Genomic DNA, 17,717 nt, shown 5'->3' with positions numbered 1-17,717 from the left:
CCTCACTTGTGGATCTTTTAAAATGTCAGTGAGTAACGGCTACACCTGTGCACCTTCTGGGTGACCTGGAAATAGTGAACTGTGTGGGGTCCTGAGGACCGAGTTTGAGAACCACTGCTTTAGATGATGTAGTTAATGTTGGTGACTGGCTCTATGTTGTATATGATGGAAAGAGTTACCAAGGTGAGATCAAGGACAGAAATTATGAATACTTAGTGAGCACAATGGAGCAAGCTGGCAGCAACTGGAAATGACCATCATCACCAGATGCAATATTTTATACAACTTCACAGTAAAGCTGGGTACACATTATGCAAACTGTATCGGACGATATGGCGGCGTACTGCGGGTACACATTTCAGCGATCCAATGAACAACAAAACGAGCCCTCGTTCCATCCTTTATTACAACTGGCCTCATGTGATATTGTCCTGTTGGTCGTGCACAACGGCCGACCGGATGATGTCACATGCGACCACGGGAGCGCGCATATTGGCTATACACACTCAGCGAGGCGGCCGATATGTCGTTACGATTCGTCCGGGAACCGGATCAGGAAGATAAACAAGCCTACATTTTCACGTGGATTCTACAGGTTTCAGCTCTTTGACTGGGGACAGAAATGTAAAGGGAGTCACATTGGTATGTTTAGTTAACATTCAGTTTTTTTGTTTGTGTGTCAATCATAAGTTTAGTGTATAGTATAACAATCATATTGTAAAAAATAATTAGAAGAGCAGGTTTAAATATATATATATGACCCAGCTGCAGTTTTGCATATTCACGCAATTGTGTCTTTTGTTTAGTGAATACAAATTGCACCTGCCTTTTGTTGCATAAAAACATCAGACACATGTAAACTTCTAGCTTAGAAGAATGAAAAACCTGGACCTGATTCAGAAGTGGACGCATAATATGCACTGCGCATATTTTTTTTTATTTTTTTTTTTTAATAATTAATTTTTTTCTATCGTGCTGTTGGTATAGTGTCCCTTTTTATAAAGGAAACATGATTGTAAATGTACATGCAATTGGGCTGGGAAATAATAAAACTCCGTGCCAAAGTTTCTACACTCTTTCTTCAAGTTACACCAGGCAGTCATTTTTACACAGGCTTGTGAATGTAATTTTATTTTCCTGATGGTTACCGCCAGGGGACACAGACCGGAATTTCATGGAGATCCATACAATTCCAATAGGGGTTCCTGGATGGTGGGCATGCCAGTGTCAGGGACTGTGTCGGAGGACACAGTAACACTGGCGTTCATGTACTGTTGGACGTTCTGAGCAACCATAGGGTAGCTATAATGTCTGATGGTGCAGCCGATGTCCACTCAATGGTGTGACTATTTGCGCACCGCAGGGATTACAGCAGCAACCGATGGGCGTTTCGGTAGACAGCCCATTGGCTGCATAATTAGCATAAATTTGCAGTAGCGGCCACAACAAAATTGTTAACAGGAGTCTCATTTGAACAGGAATCTTATTTGAAAGCGTCTGTTTTTTCTAATAAAATAACTACTCACATATCCCCTCTGATTTTGGGGATTATAGAGAAAGGACAGAAAAATAAAAAGAAAGCATCCAGGATTAATGTTTTCTCGCTAGTCCAAACAAATGCATTATAAAGCTAAATATAATATGTAGCAGGCAAATTTAGAGGTTGTATAAATACTAGAATACAAGTACTGCATAAACAAGGCAGTGACACTGTGTGACATTTGGTTGGTTAAGGCCTCTTTGGTTGCACAGACTTATGCAAGACGTGTGATTCAGGCTGCAATTAAAATGTCTGAAAACAATTATTGAATATGACCTAAAGTGTTTTCAAGCAGTGCAGGAGGTGGAGTCTATACAATTGCGACTGACAAACTGGAAAACAGATATCTAAATAGTTGAAAGAATTTGCCGCCCATTTCAGAGACAAACACAGAATTTCTAGAAGGGCTTTTCCAGATCGTTGATTTTACAAAAATGAGCTTGCCACTTTCTATACTTGGTGCTTACACGTTCTAGGCTCTTAAAGGAAGTGCACTTGTGACATAAAGCCTCTATATAATTATGTGCATCTCTGTCTTCCTATCTCTTTTTTGCCTTACCCTCCCTCCCACCACCATGGATGTGCAATGTTTGTCCTTTCACATTCCCCCTTTGTGTGCATCTTCTTTTAACCCTATCAAACCTACCTTATCCTACCATTTGCCCACACCACCCACTTTCCTCTGTGCCCCTCTCACCCCACTTTTATTCTTGCCCTAAATCTTTCCACGCATTCCCCTTCTTCCACGGTTGTCCTCTTTACCCCCCTAGCTTCCCCCTCCTCTTCTGCCGGCTGCCGATCAGTAGTGACCGTGAAGAACCTAAGGATGGCAGGCATGAATACTCTACTGGTTTTAATAATGTCTGCCTCTTAACCCTGCTATTGCCACTGGTGTAAGATGCACCTACTTTCACCAATGGAGGCCTCCCTGAGCTGTAGAAGTATTGTAGTATTATTCCTACCACTGCAATGCTTATGCTGTTAACAGAAACATCATTTAACAATTTAAAACCATAATTTAAATGCATAAAGTTTATTTTTTATAACTTTTAAAAACAAGTTATCTTTTCTTTTTTTTTTAATCAATTTTTACTCTTTAATTGAAATGAAAGCCAAAATAAAAGTCTGTAGTAAGTTAGCCCATACTGCTTTTGGTCATGGTCACCGAAGCCAATAAGTAATGCTGAGCTGCCCCAGTAACATGTTTTGCTGCATTGAGGCCAGAAGGGTTTTTGCCCTATCACCACAAAGAGACAGGCCATGATAAATATAAACTGCATTTCTTGCCTTAAAATAATAAAAGACATCAAGCTCTCTGTCCATTTTGGTAGCGAATGTCAGCACATGGTGAGAAGGAAATAATCGGTACACCAGGTGCCATGGCTTCATGCTGCGCCTCGGCTTGTGCCATTTTTCTGTCTTTGTAAAGTGAATTACAGTTGCCCTTCTGGAGCTTTTATAATATTGTTTTGTCATTAGCATTTAGTTAAATAGCTCTGGCTTTACAGTTACATATTATTAAATCTGTACGCTGGTCGGTGTTAGCGAGAGCATTACATGAAAGTGTGATAATATAAAACCTGCTTGTTTACACCTAATCAGTCATTTCTATGCACAGTATATACTTGGCTAAGATAAGAGACAAGCCTGTCAGCTGTAAATATGTAACGAATATTAACAGAAAATGAGAACTATGGTCCAAAAACGTAGAAGCAGCCACAATCTGAGCACGGTCATCTAGGTTTATACCAAAATGCAGTAGTTGAAGTAGGCTTGATTATAAAAACGATTAAGCTCCATTTATTTGCATTATCAATACCACAACATCTAAATTTCAATTGCTACATAATAAACAATTCCTTTGCAGTGCTGAGTTATTTTACTTTCATACATTTTGTAGATATTTAGGGCGAGTTTCAATTAGCTGCGAGTTGCCTCAGGTGGCTCTTGCTGCGCCTATAACCAACAACTGCAGTGGCTGCTTTCTGCTCGCACCTCCATTGGCTGCGAGCAGAAGTCAGAACTGAGACACATCCTGCAAAGCCACCGGAAGCCGCCCTGACAGCATCTCACAGCTAACTTAATGTTTTACTTCTTGTTACACATTTAAAAGCTAATTTTATTTATTAACTGTAGCTATAATGTGAGAACAGGTGTACAGCTGGGTACACAGTAAACAATGTGTGTAACCCTTGATCCGACAGGCGACACCACCCTGCTGATGGGCCAACATACCATGCTGCCGGTACACATCCCGCTACATGGGGTCATCAGCCGCATCGTTAGGTTAGGCTGCATGTAGGACCAATCTGACAATGCAGCCGAAGACCATACGGGAGTGCGCACCGCTCGACACAGATCGTACACACTAAACGATTTTGACAATTTGTCATTCCGGTCTGACGGAATCGGGCAAATTGTTAAAAAAAAAATCGCTAAGTGCGTACCCAGTCTTTAATCCAACACTGTAACCAGCTGTTAAAATAATAAATAATATTTTCTGATTTCTCGGTACACAATATAACATCCCACCTTATCAGCACTAGGTAGTCTATTCAGATCTAGGGCTTCTTTAAGGGATTGTGCAACAACTTCCTTCCTCTTTTCCAAAAAGTCTTGCTCCCCATTCGATAGTTCAAAACCAAGGCGAAGGTCAAGGTTCTCAGTGCTAACAGTGGACACAAAGCAATAGACAGTAGGTGAAATCCACAGTAGTGTAATAAAATAACTCACTTCTGTACTAGCATACAAAAGGTAGGGAGGCTGAGGTCTAGGACCATTAGTCACGTGGGCAGCAACAGTATATTCAGTGCTTGCATTTTAATTAGTAGAAAGTGGAAAACTTTTCAAATATCCATAGCCAAGAAATATGGAGAAAGAAAAAAATATATTGAGAAGGAAAACAAATATTATAGTAAACTGGGTAATATTGTCCTCCCACTGATTCATCATTTGCCATTTATAGGTTTACCCTTGCGCTATTGAGATCTAATTACATTTGTTCATTGGATTTTTGGGAGAGCTTCCACCTTTTACTACTATTGATATTGTAACTGTTTCTTACTAATTTCATTTGCTCAAAAATACAACTGACCTCTCTTTTTTCATACTCATATTGATGAACTGGTCCTGTAAAAATAAAATTGATGGATATTTATGCATAATATAATATGGATCAAATGAATCTTTTTTGGTATAGTTTTCTAATGCTGAAAGTCCTCTCACCTTGGACAGAGGGAGGTTGATGTTTATGTCCTGTCCACTAGGAAGTGATGAAATTGGTATGGTACCTTTACCCAAATAGAGGCTTTTTTTGTCGAGCTCAGGAGCCAAATCATCCTTAAAGAAACCATTAAAAAGTCTCAATATGTGTGTGACTCACAGATTACATTGTAGGAATTAGTGAGGTTCTTTGTAGTCACTGACCTGCCCTACTCGCAAAGTTCTCTGCAGGCAAACATCTATATGTGGACTCATGTCACGGTCAGCATGGAATACAAACGGAGCGCTGACTTCCTGGGAGCGTGACGGTGTTAAGGAGATGCATGTTTGCTTCTCATAGGAACCAGGCACAGACAACTTCACCAGATTCCCTGAAGAGTTACATACTAAATATGATACCACTGGTAGGGTTCATCAAAAGCAATGCATAGATTTGACTGAGAGAACGGACTATAAAATAAGATTATATAATACAGTACAGTTATGTCTGGAAAGGTAAGAAATAATAACAGCATTGAAGATTGCTCACGGAAGTGTACCACTATTGACCTGAAACCAAAAGTTATTATTCAAACTATGTAGCTTGACAAACTATTTCATTCTTTGCATGTTCAATGGGCTCCACAACTTCCACAGTAAAGACCATTGGGGCAGATGTATGAAACTCTGTGAAGTGATAAAGTGCGAGTGATAAACAACCAACCAATCAGCTCCCAAATGTCATTTTTCAAACACGGCCTGTAACATGATTGTTGGAAGCTGATTGGTTGGTCGTTTATCACTCTCCACTTTATCATTTCACAGAGCTTCATACATCTGCCCCATTGTGAGGGAGTAGGTTGGTATAATTGAATATGTTCATCAACTTTATAATATATATTGGTAACTATGTTCAAGTGTCACCTAATATATGGAACAACAGCGAGAGAGACACGTAATACAAAGTCTTATTATTATCTATATTAAAAAAAGTATTTAAGCCTTTTTAAAGAGTTGCATGTGAAACATGGGAAAGTCTAGTTTAGTATCCATTGATAGTTTAATTGTGAAAATTCTCTCAATGGGCCCGATTGTGAAATGGAAGCAAAGTCAGATTTAGGGGCCTATTTATCATCGCGTTTTATTGTACATAACGAGTGATAAAACTTGATGCGTATGATAAATGGTGCTCCAGCCAATCAGCTCCCAACTGTCATTTTTCAAACACAAGACAGTTAGGAGCTGATTGGCTGGAGCACCATTTATCATACACATCAAGTTTTATCACTCATTGCATATGAAAAAAACTTGTTGATAAATAGGCCCCTTACTACTTACGATAACGCGAGAATGCGTACTGCTAAAGCGAGTATCCATGCGGCTTCAAGCAGGAAGCCGCACAGCCCACTGTGTTTCCGTGCAGAGCCGCAACTGTCTGCATCAACATCGACTCTTGTACCAGCCCCATGTCGAGAAACAGGCGTTTTGTCTCCTGATACAACTAATAGCACAGAAATCTAGCTACACGTCTACGACATTCCCACGACACTCACACAAGGCAGATCTCTCGAGTGTGACCATAGCGTTGCCACCCAGTTGCCGTCCAGGCAAGAGAGAACTAGCCAAGATCCATCCGACTCAGAATCGGACAGGGAGGCACAAAAATGCGTAAATTTGTTACTGTTATTTGCGTCCGTGTAAGGAGCTGTATCTGACTCAGAATCAGGCTCATTGTGCGGTGAGGCTTCCAATGCAGATTATTATCCTTGCCGAAAATGCACATTTTGGACAAGTGTTTACTGTTGTACTGGATTAATGTTCTGGAAATAAAATGCCAAGACAATCCAGAACCCATTAAGCAGAACATTCAGTACATTTCCATACAAGCTGCCGAGTTTGGGCAACATTAACCTGGCGTGAAGATTGGTTCAGTAACTACTTTAGTCCTAAAGTGCGAAATTACTGCAGATATAAGAGTGTATAACTTTTTAAATGATAATTGTGTTTCACCATGCTCCTGGTCACCCACCAACTCATGTTCATCAGGATGTAAGTATCGTCTACCTATCGCAACTTGCCCCTGGATCAAGACTAATGCTACTTCTTATGCTCTCATCTTTACACAAGCAATTAATGCTGAAGGAGACTGTAATATTACTCTGATTGACTTTTGGAGGAGCTACAATAGCTATCTAGTTATTGAGAATTAAGGAAAATATAAGTCCAAATTGTCTGAATGAGGTCTACAAAATGTGTTCTCGATTTATAAATTACAAAGAATAAACCCTATGAGGCCTTGACAAATAAGATTGCACATCTTAACTAAGTGCTAGGGGTATATTTACATGCGGGTTTTTAGAAGTGGAAATGCTGCCCATAGCCAGGGCCGCCATCAGGGGCCGCTCCTGATTGGCTGTTGGTACGCGAGCTGTGATTGGTTCGCAGCCAACGCCATATTTGAAATACCGCCGGCAGCGCTGTTTCTTCTGGCTGCCGTTATATATCTGCACCGCTGTCTCCCGAGCCCGCTGAAGAAACCAGGTAGGAATCGGAGTCCCTGCCCTATGCCCCTCCACCTAGTGCAGCCTGCCTTCCCTACCATAACCCCCTACTCCAGTTAGCCTTCTCTGCCCTGTGCCCCCATCCCCCAGTGCTCCCCCTAATCAAGCTAGCCTTCCTTTCCCTGTGCTCCCCCTAATCAAGCCAGCCTTCCCTGGCCTGTGCTCACCCTAAACCAGCCATCCTTCCTGCCCTGTGCCCCCCTAATCCAGCCAGTCTTCTCTGCCCTGTCCCCCCTAGTCCAGCTAGCATTCCATGCCCTGTGCCTCCCCCCTAGTACACCTAGCTTTCCCTGCCATGCCCTTCTCTAGTCCAGCCAGCTTTCCATGCCCTGTGCCCCCCCAATTAAGGTCCAGCCTTCCCTGCCCTGTGCACCCCCAGTCCAGCCTTCTCTGTGCCCTCCCAGTCCAGGCTTCCCAGCCCTGTGTCCCCATGTCCATCCTCCATTCCCAACCTCAAACGTTGAGAATTTTTAAACTAGTTTACTCACCAATTGACGTCTCACCCCCCAGTGTAACTCCACCCACATTATAAACAGCTCCTCCCACCTCTGCGCTATCCCCCAGGGGGGCCCTGCCTACTTTGTCAGTACCGGGCCCCACGATTTCTAATGGCAGCCCTGCCCATAGCAACCAGATTCTAGATATTATCTATTAGAAGGTGATAGATAAATGTTAAGTAGAATCTGATTGGTTGCTATGGGCAGCATCTCTAAAACCCGCACTTTAGTAAATACGTTCATGAGAGTACCTTATTGAGTCTAATGGAGAAGAACTTGGAGGCAAATAAAATGGCTTAGGAGCCAGATTACCCAAGGGAACCGGCCCAATATTTTACAACCAAGGAAATGACAATGACATATTTTGTAAAAAAAAACAAAAACAACTATCTAATCATTACTTGACAAATTCGTAAGTGGAATAAAGAAATACCTATACATTCTAATGGTCAACTGCCACCTCCCCAGCACCCGCAGGCCACCCTGCCACCTACTCAGCACCCACAGGCTAGCCTGCCATCTCCGCATTGAATAGGTCCGGGCTGTCAGTTAACTGAGGGGTAAACCCCAAGTCTAATTGGATATGCCCCAGAATGCTAATGGTCAAAGTATCTCAGAACATCAATCTGGTCTCAAATTAGACAAAAAGTTTAGAAGAAAATGCTTCAACCATAATTAGTGTATCACAAATTCCTACCTGTCTCCTTATTTTCTCCATTGTTGATCCTTCCTTCAATACATACACATGGATGAGCCTGAGTTTGTGAAAGTAAAGAGACACCACTAATTAAATAAATCATGCATTCACATGATAAAGGTAGAGCAGTGGTCAGGGAACAGGGGTAAATTACCCCACCTGGGGTAAAACTGAAATTCCTGGGAGTAATGGACGGACAGCTGGGCATGCATATGAATCATTCTATAATATAGAATGATTCATATGCATGCCTGGCTGTGCCGCAGGGAGGCTCTAAGCCGGACAACCGCTGAGATGTTATTACCAGCGGGTGCCGGCTCCTTCCCTGTAGCGCCGCGTTAGCAGGAGGCTGGAGTTCTCTTCTGAACACCAGCTTCCGGCTCTCTCCATGCGCACTATGGGAGAGACGTCATGACGTCTCTCCCATAGTTCTGAGGACCAGCCGGGCGTACAGGGCAGCGGCGGATGCAGGAGCGGGGATTAAGGTAAGTGTTGTTTTTTTTTGTACAAGCGGCACTACAGGGACATTATATGGGGGCACTACTACAGGGGCATAACTATGGGGGCACTACTACAGGGGCATTATATGGGGGCTCTACTATATGATTTCCTTCCTTTCAAATCAAGGGGGTAACGTCGGCGTATCTAAATATATTTTTTTGGTAAAAGGTAAAAAAAGTTCCCTGACCCCTGAGGTAGAGGGTCACATGGAGAACATAGCACATGGTGTAACAACATAGCACAAGACATGCAATATGGCACAACACAACTATTATCTTCAGCTATTGGGTGACAGGCTTATTATGTAGTCACAAACATATTCAATAATTATTTATTTATTATGTGGAGTATACTATGGTACATCTGCAGCTGTTTTCTTTTCAATTTAAAGTTTGTTTCTGGAGACACAGGGAGCCAAAGTGATACAGCAGATGTGTAGCAGTGACAGAGGACGATTAAGCTGGCCATACATCAGGCCAACTTTCCTCCAACCATCCAACTGACCAACGGTCCACCAGTGGCAAACGCAGGATTTTGAAAGGGGGGTTTCCAATACTTGGGTACAAAACCAATGATAGAAAATCTCACCAGATACAGGCAGCACTGCTCGGGTACTCAATAATCCAAGCTTGTTAATCCATTACTGTGCAACGTTTCAGATGAATTTATTACATATTTCGTCAGTCAATGACGAAATATGTAATAATTGCATCTGAAATGTTGCACAGTAATGGATTAACAAGCTTGGATTATTGGGTACCCGAGCAGTGCTGCCTGTATCCGATTATATGTTCAAGACTGAGCGGTCTGCTTAGTTTTTAGGATCTGCACCCCGGGTGTTGAACTTTTTTATTTGGAGTGCTGGCCTACTTGTCTATATTTATGCAGAGCTTTTCAGCTCCTCCAACAAATAAAAAGGTGGTACTGCAAACATACACAGTGACATATACACGCACACAGACACACACTGACAAAGCCGACACACACACTACAAAGCCTATACACACACTGACAAAGACACACATACTTTACTTAAAGACTATACACACAGACTAACACACACACTGACAAAGCCTAGAAACACACACACTGACACAGACACACAAACTGCAGTGACAAAACAAAGCCTATACACACAGACACACACACACTGACAAACCCTTAGACACACACACTGAAATACACACTGACAAGCGCTGGCATGGCTAATTAAAGATCACCTCTCCGCCCCCACCGGCTCCCCCACATGTAATACATTACACGCACGTGGTGCGGGTCTGGGAGAGAACGTCGGTCACTGACTCACTCACCATCAGCAGGCTCCGATATCTCAGCCCTTCCACAATGGTAACAGCTAGATCCCCTTCCGGCACCATGGGAACTGCCCGGGAGGAGCTGCGCGCTACCGCTGCAGCTCCCCCTACAGCCAGCTCAGCCAGCAACAATCAGGTTCTTTAAAAAAAAAACCTGTAAGGTGCGCTGCGATGGAGTGGCGTGCAGGGGGGGTTTCTAGGTGCTCGGAAACCCCCCCTGCGTGCGCGTATGGGTCCAACTAAAACAGTGCCCAACACACCTAACCAACTTTTTCAACAGACAAGCCAACCAGCCAACTTTTTCAGTACACCAGCAAACCTCTCTCCAACTTCTGAGGTCAAGTAGTCTGACAGGTTCTGCCTACTTCTGCATGATTTGAATAATTATTATTATTTTTTTTAATAGAATTTTTTTTTTTGCATGTCTATTTATTATTTTAAAATTCTTAAACTGTTTGGGTGAGCGTACATGTTTTGCGGGAGCTCCTGCTGCCAGTCTCCATCCACAGCACATAGGGAGCCCATTTGCACTCCTACACCTGTGGGCACCGTTGCCCACGTGCACGCACTGTGAGGTCCTCTCCCAGCCAGTTGCTGCCCTCCAGATGCCCGTTCTCCAATAAGGCCTACTCCGGGACCTGAAGCTGTGCTGCCACCGCTCGTCATTTCCTCCTTTTCCCACCTCCTCCTGCTGCCCAGCGGTCCTTCTACTGCCACTGTACTTACGGTTGCTTCCAAGACCAGGTTGGTGGGTCCCCCTCTGCCCTGCCCAGTGGCGCTAGGCTCTGGGCAGCCGCCATCATGGATTAGGTTCTGTAAGAGCAGTGTTGTTCCACACAATCCCCTGGGACTCGGAGTGTGGCTGAAGTAACCGGGGTTGAATTCAGAACCCGTTCTGCTTCCTCTGATTAAGGATCCCCAGGAACTCCCTCACTTATCTGCTATTCCCCCCTTCTGCTGCTGCTGGACGGTGGTACCATATTATTATACAGATTGGACAGAGGGAGGGAGAGTTGCTGTCTCCAGAGTGTACTCCTGGCTCCATTGCCCACTTTTTTTCTTGCCTTCCTATATTTGTGTGTGTCCTGCTATCTCTCTGGGACAACCCTGGAGGCTTTTGCTGACTGCTCCCTGCATTGTGCCATCTTGTTGCCTGCTACTGTATGTTCAGTGCTGTTGCTGGTGGTGTTCGTGGGCCGTATCTACAGTATATTGGACTAAATACGTTGCGGGAGAAGGGGTGTGCTGATCCTGGGGGAGGGGAAAAATCACGGGAACATTTGTGTATATATATAGGGGACATGCAGCAGCAGGGCTGATCCAGTACCACCAATCTTCCTCCAGAATCCCGGGCTGACAGAGGCGTGATGGCCATGAGGATGGTGAAAAAGTAGGCGGACACTGTCGTTCAGTTGGGGGGAAAGTTGGTAACTTTCCCCCTACGCAAAAACAATTAGCAGGCAACTAGCTGAGAAAAAAAATCAAACATGTTTGATTTTCCCAACTAGTTGGATCGACCGTTTTTGCCCGTTTTGCAGTGTGTGGAAGCAAACGAGTGATTATCATTTGCTCCTATACACTGCCTGATTATCATTCCAACCAACCAACCAACTAGTAGGCTGGTTGGAATGCTATCATTCTGATGTATGGCCTGTCTTTGTGTGGAATTTAAGATAAATTGAAGCAAGACAAGATGGATGGGAAATTGCCAGATAGCAGGAGGTTGCAGTATTCAGGGCAGGAGATGATGAGAGAATGAATAATTGGTATAATCTTGTTTGGAAAACTGTGTAGCCTGACTAAGGTTGAGATTGGCATGAATGGAAGAAAGACTGGATGTGATAGATAAAGTACAGGGTGTGACACCAAAGCATCAGGCTTGAGAGACAAAGGAAAAATATGTTACGGATAGTGTGGGAAATGTGAAGTTAGGTGGTGATCTTGAGAGGAAGGAAAATAATAAGTTTAGGTTTTTGAAATGTTGAACTTTAGGTAGCTTTGGGTCACCCATGTGTATATAGCAGTGAGAAAGTTGGTTATACAGATAGTACAGAAGTGGAGAGGTCAGAGGAGCAGTACATCTGTATGCCATCAGGGTTGAGGAGGTACTGGAGGTCAAATTAGAAAATTACTACAAAAGAAGAGGTGTACAGTGGAAAAGCAGAGGGCCAGGGCCAGAGGCAAGTGGGACTCCAACAGAGTGAGGGTGGAGGGGAAGATATACAAGAGACACTAAAAGTGTGATGCATTAGATAGGATTTGAACCTGGAAAGAACTGTGCGACATAGGCCAAAGGAGTAAAAACTTTGCAGGAGAAGAGGGACTACCAAGAGAACGAGTATATATAATTAACCTTTAGATTTTGTGGTAAATCGATTATTGATCACTTATGTGAGCATAGTTTCAGTGGAATGTTGGGGGCAGAATCCTGACTGCAGACAGTCAATAAGGCAGTGAGAAAAGAAAAAGTGACTGGAGGCAAAGGGGAAGAGAGAAATAGGGTGGAAGTTGGAAAGTAAGGCAGGCTTGAGAGATATATTCTTTAGAATTTGAGAGATGAGATCTTTATTAAAGTAGGCTGTAAATTTGCTAGTGAAGAGCGACAGGTTATATAGGTGAGCTAGATATGGCACTGCAGTGGGAGATGGAGCCGAGATGTTGGAAGGCAATAAGGTCCAGGGGGGCAAGTTGTAGGCAGTGATGATGCCATGAGTGCAAAGACTTTGGTTGCAGGAGAGATTGTAATATGAACTGTGAACTGGAGAGAATGTAGGGTGGACTTGTGACTACAGGAGAAAATGGTGAAGTATGTAGAATTTGGCATGAGCAAATATCTTATCTAATGGTGTCAATTTTATCATGGGCTAAGACAAAAGAATCGGGAGAAGGGTGCAGGTGAATAGAGAAGCAAGTTAAAGATGTGGTGGGTGTCATAAACTTGGTGAATATTAAAGGAGGGAAGTAGTTGGCTTAGCAAGTGGAAGTCCAGTGTTGTAAAATGAAAGGATTCATTTATAGTTGAGGAAGTCGGTATAGAAACTCAGCAGTTCAGGGGCATTTTTGCAAGTGAAGGTCACCTGAGATTACATGTGGTGACAAGAGCTGTACTGCCTAGGGCTAAAAAGAGTGTTTTGTTGCAGAAAGAGGCAGTCTGATTATGGCAGGACAGGGCAGTCACAGGAGATAGTAATTTAGTGACTATGAAAAGTGACTTGGGTAAAGCATATTTAGGTGTTGCGGTATGTGTGTGCGAATTTAGGTGCAGGGAATGGAGGGTAAGCAGGTAAGGTGTGGTAGAAGGAAAAAAGGTTATGGTCGGAGAACAGGAAAGTCAAGTTGGATAAACTAGAGATGGAGCAGAAACAGGCAGAGACAAAGTCAAAGGAGTGTCTATAACAATGGAAACTGGAAATTTAGCATCAGATCAAAAGGATAAATGAGCCAGCCAGCATAGTGGTCAAGGAATTTGGAAACTTAACCTGGGGGTGATAAATGACAGCAACCTGAAGTTGGAGAGGAGAACATAGACAGTATGGCTTTCCAAGAAAGGAAGACTGACGTTTCTGGGGATATGACGCAATTCAACTCTTAGCTCTACAGTATATTTGCTTTCAATTAGTTGCTCTCAGCAGTCTTCTGCAGAGTGAGGGTCTGAAAGAGGAGTTAGGGTGGATCCACAGAACATATCCATGGTAATTCTTTTTTGCTCTGGTCTTTGTACCAAATTACTCAGTCAAGTCAGTGGTGGAAATCAACACTGCTAGTTTTTAAAGGAGAGCAGTATTGTGTATATAAGAAATGTGCTTGCTACAGCTCTGCTCCAAAAATAGGTCAATGTGAAAGCCCTCCGTTAATAAATAGAAGTCTACGAATTGATACACTCATTACTAAATATATAATTTAGGAGGCAACTATTGGTAAATATAACATTTTGTGAAGATTGACTTAAATAAAAAAATTGCCTACTTTCATTCAATAACCTTCCAAAGAATGATATGGAATACAAAGAGCATTCCAAAGAGACTAGTATACAAATAGCATTCCAGGGAGACCGGTATACAAAACAAAGAGCATTCCAGAGAACACTATAAAATACAGAGAGCATTCCAGAGGGGCATTCCAGCTGCTAGTTCAAATCCCGTCAGATCAAAATCCCGATGCCAGCACATAAGGATCTTTAGCCCTCCCATCTCCCCCCTAACCCTCCCTTGGGGGTGCCTAACCCCAAGTCCCCCACCGTGGTGCCTAACCCTAACACCCCCTCCCCTTACCCTAAACCTAACTCTTCCAGGGGGATACCTAACCCTAACATCACCCCCAGTGGTTCCTAACCCCCCCTTACCCTAGCCTAAACCTAACCATCCCAGGGGGGTACCTAACCCTAAGTCCCCCCGGGAGTGCCTAAACCTAACACGTCGCGATGCCCAGCTAAACTTCGTTCGGGATGCCGGGCGTTGGGATTTCGACGTGGGGCTAATGATAGGCGTCGGAATTTAAACTCCTATCTTTAGTCTCATGCCGGGCTTTCAGTGTCGGGATTATGGCGGTCGGCATTTTGACCACCGGCATCCTAACTACAGCCCTTCCAGAGAACACTATAAAATACAGAGAGCATTCCACAGACTACAATACAATATAGAGGGCATTCGAAAGAGATCGTCATGCAATACAGAAAGCATTCCAGAGACCAACATATAGTACAGAATAAAAGAGCATCAAAGAGACCAATATACAATACAGAGAATATTCCAGATGACATACAATACAGAGGGCAATCCAGAGACCACCATATAATAGAGAGCATTCCAGAGACTAACATACAACAGAGAGCTTTCGGAGACTGTCCTACAATATATGGAGCATCCAAGTGACAGATATAAATTCTCTAGAGTGTCACAATCGTGGGATTTAGGAGCTGTGTTCCCGGACTGGGCCTTGGATCTGTATTACTTGGCGCAGACGCTCGCTGGAGGAGACTTGGCTTAATGAAGTTTCTCCGCATGAGGGTGCAGCGAACTGACAGGAGTTTGAGGAATGCGGCAGTAGCATGGTAGCTAGGAAGCTATGTGGAGCGGCTGGGTAGCCGTGGGTAGACGTTGGTAGCCGAGTGACTACGTGGAGTGGCTGGATAGCCGTGGGTAGACGTTGGTAGCTGGGAAGCTACGTGGAGCAGCTGGATAGCCGTGGGTAGACGTTGGTAGCTAAGTAGCTACGTGGAGCGGCTGGATAGCCGTGGGTAGACGTTGGTAGCTGAGTGGCTACGTGGAGCGGCTGGATAGCCGTGGGTAGACGTTGGTAGCTGGGAAGCTACGTGGAGCAGCTGGATAGCCGTGGGTAGACGTTGGTAGCTGAGTGGCTACGTGGAGCGGCTGGATAGCCGTGGGTAGACGTTGGTAGCTGAGTGACTACGTGGAGCGACTGGATAGCCGTGGGTAGACGTTGGTAGCTGAGTGGCTACGTGGAGCGGCTGGATAGCCGTGGGTAGACGTTGGTACCTGAGTGGCTACGTGGAGCAGCTGGATAGCTGTGGGTAGACGTTGGTAGCTGAGTGGCTACGTGGAGCGGCTGGATAGCCGTGGGTAGACGTTGGTAGCTGAGTGGCTACGTGGAGCGGCTGGGTAGCCGTTGGTAGCTGAGTGGCTACGTGGAGCGGCTGGATAGCCGTGGGTAGACGTTGGTAGCTGAGTGGCTACGTGGAGCGGCTGGAGCGCAGTGGGAAGGCTTGCTTAGTTAAACTAAGAAACTAGTTGCACTGGCAACTTGTGTGAGCATTGGGGATCCTTTTGTAGTGGACACTGGGAGCTGACAGGCTGAGAGAGAAGGAGAATACTCCTCATTGGTGGTAGTGGGGTCACATGGGCAATCCAAGATGGCCGCGCCCATGGACCGGAGGACAGCGCTTCCTGGAGGTAGTCAGCGGGGACCAGCGGTCAGCAGGAGCCGGCGTGGGAGCAGCACAGCAGCGGGACCCTCCAGAGGACAACAGCGGAGACTGCCTTGAGAGATGTTGAAGGAGCGTACAGCGCGGGAGCCGGAAGACAGCGCGGGTCAGGCACCGCACAGGTAAGCGACGGGGTCTGATTCTGGGGTCTCCAGGCCGGCGTGTGACATAGAACACCCAAATGACCAAACAATACACAGTGCATCCCAGTGACTGCTATGCAATACAGAGAGCATTCTTAGGTTTTGGGGTTAAGCAGCATGATCTTTAAAAATATTTTAAAAGGTTAAAAAAATTGCTTACTGGTTTCACATGCAATCCAGTATTTAAGGCAATTTGCAAGTTTTTTCTGTAGACACACAGATAGGCTGAGTCGGTCTTCATTGATCTTTACCTCTTTGTTTCCTCTTGCTGCGGTTTACTGGGCAACATATCCATAATTGCCACATGTCCATCCCTATGCTGAACCTGCAGAAGGACCCCGGCCACCAGTCTTCCACCATGAAGTGCTCCAAATCCAGCGTGATATTCTCGCTCCGCCACACGGCCTTGGTGAACAGGAGGCACCTTCCATGGAAGTCAGGGCTGTTCTCGGACAGGGGCACCACAGCAAGGAAGCTCAAGAGGAAGACCAGAAAATACAGGGTATATTGTGCGAAGACTACATTGCTCATCGCCATGTTCAGCAGCCAGGGAGGGGGTGAGCATGGAGGCTGTGGAAATATGCACAGGTGCCACAGGCACATGCTGCTGATAATGCTTATGGTATCTGCAATACAAATCTCTCATCCATGAACATCCTGCCCTTCCCTGCACATTCCAGTGGCCGTGTCCAAGCCAGCTGCAGGGGGAATTGTGGTGACACTGGTGAGACGCAGGGGGTTGTGGGTAGATACAGAGGCCTGTCGTGAGATGCAGGGGCAGGGGTTAGAAGCAGGAGGCTACACACATACACATATATATCCCCATATTTTCATTGCAGTAGCCAACATAAAAAATAAATTAGAATAAAATATGGAATGGTGCAGTATATTAACTGAAACCAATCGAGCACATCAGAAAACCATAATAACATAAAAGAATATGGACCCATGTGCAGACTCACATGTCTGCCACACATTACTCTGAACCTATAATAATATATTGTATTATGATATTAAGGGAGGAGGAGCTGGATTAAAAATAAAGAGCTAATGCTGTGCTTTGAATGACAAGTGGTGAGGATGTCTCTATTCCCTCTCAGAGACTCTGCCCTTTCAGTTTTCATTCTGTCTATTCTCTGGCCCCTTCTCTACAGTGTCCCTATGGATTCCCCCACTGCAGGTGCCCCCCAGCCCACTGCTGTGTGTAAACTCCCCCCTCCTATCCCGTTGTCAGCTTCGGTCTCCCCCGTGGCCTCTCTCCTTTCCCTACTGCTGTTTCCCGTCCCCACATTCTTTACCCAGTGCAGTGTCTGCTCTGTACCC

At 44.6% G+C, this 17,717-nt stretch overlaps 1 protein-coding gene across 3 annotated transcripts in view; it reads right to left on the bottom strand.

The window, feature by feature from the left end:
- Positions 1 to 17,717, bottom strand: part of PLA2G4F (phospholipase A2 group IVF) — a 90,171-nt gene that overhangs the window by 27,840 nt on the left and 44,614 nt on the right. For all 3 annotated transcript variants that reach the window (XM_088463481.1, XM_088463479.1, XM_088463480.1), the window contains 5 exons: positions 8,497 to 8,554; positions 4,967 to 5,133; positions 4,766 to 4,879; positions 4,635 to 4,669; positions 4,073 to 4,208 (listed from right to left, as the gene is read on the bottom strand). In XM_088463481.1, the coding sequence (XP_088319607.1) occupies positions 4,073 to 4,208; positions 4,635 to 4,669; positions 4,766 to 4,879; positions 4,967 to 5,133; positions 8,497 to 8,554 (510 nt within the window). The remainder of the gene's footprint in view (positions 1 to 4,072; positions 4,209 to 4,634; positions 4,670 to 4,765; positions 4,880 to 4,966; positions 5,134 to 8,496; positions 8,555 to 17,717) is intronic.

This window comes from Taudactylus pleione, unplaced genomic scaffold (assembly GCF_031769625.1).
Source record: "Taudactylus pleione unplaced genomic scaffold, aTauple2 ptg001381l, whole genome shotgun sequence".
Lineage (NCBI taxonomy): Eukaryota > Metazoa > Chordata > Amphibia > Anura > Myobatrachidae > Taudactylus > Taudactylus pleione.
The sequence above is the reverse complement of the archived record's forward strand: the minus strand, read 5'-3'. Positions and strand labels throughout refer to the sequence as shown.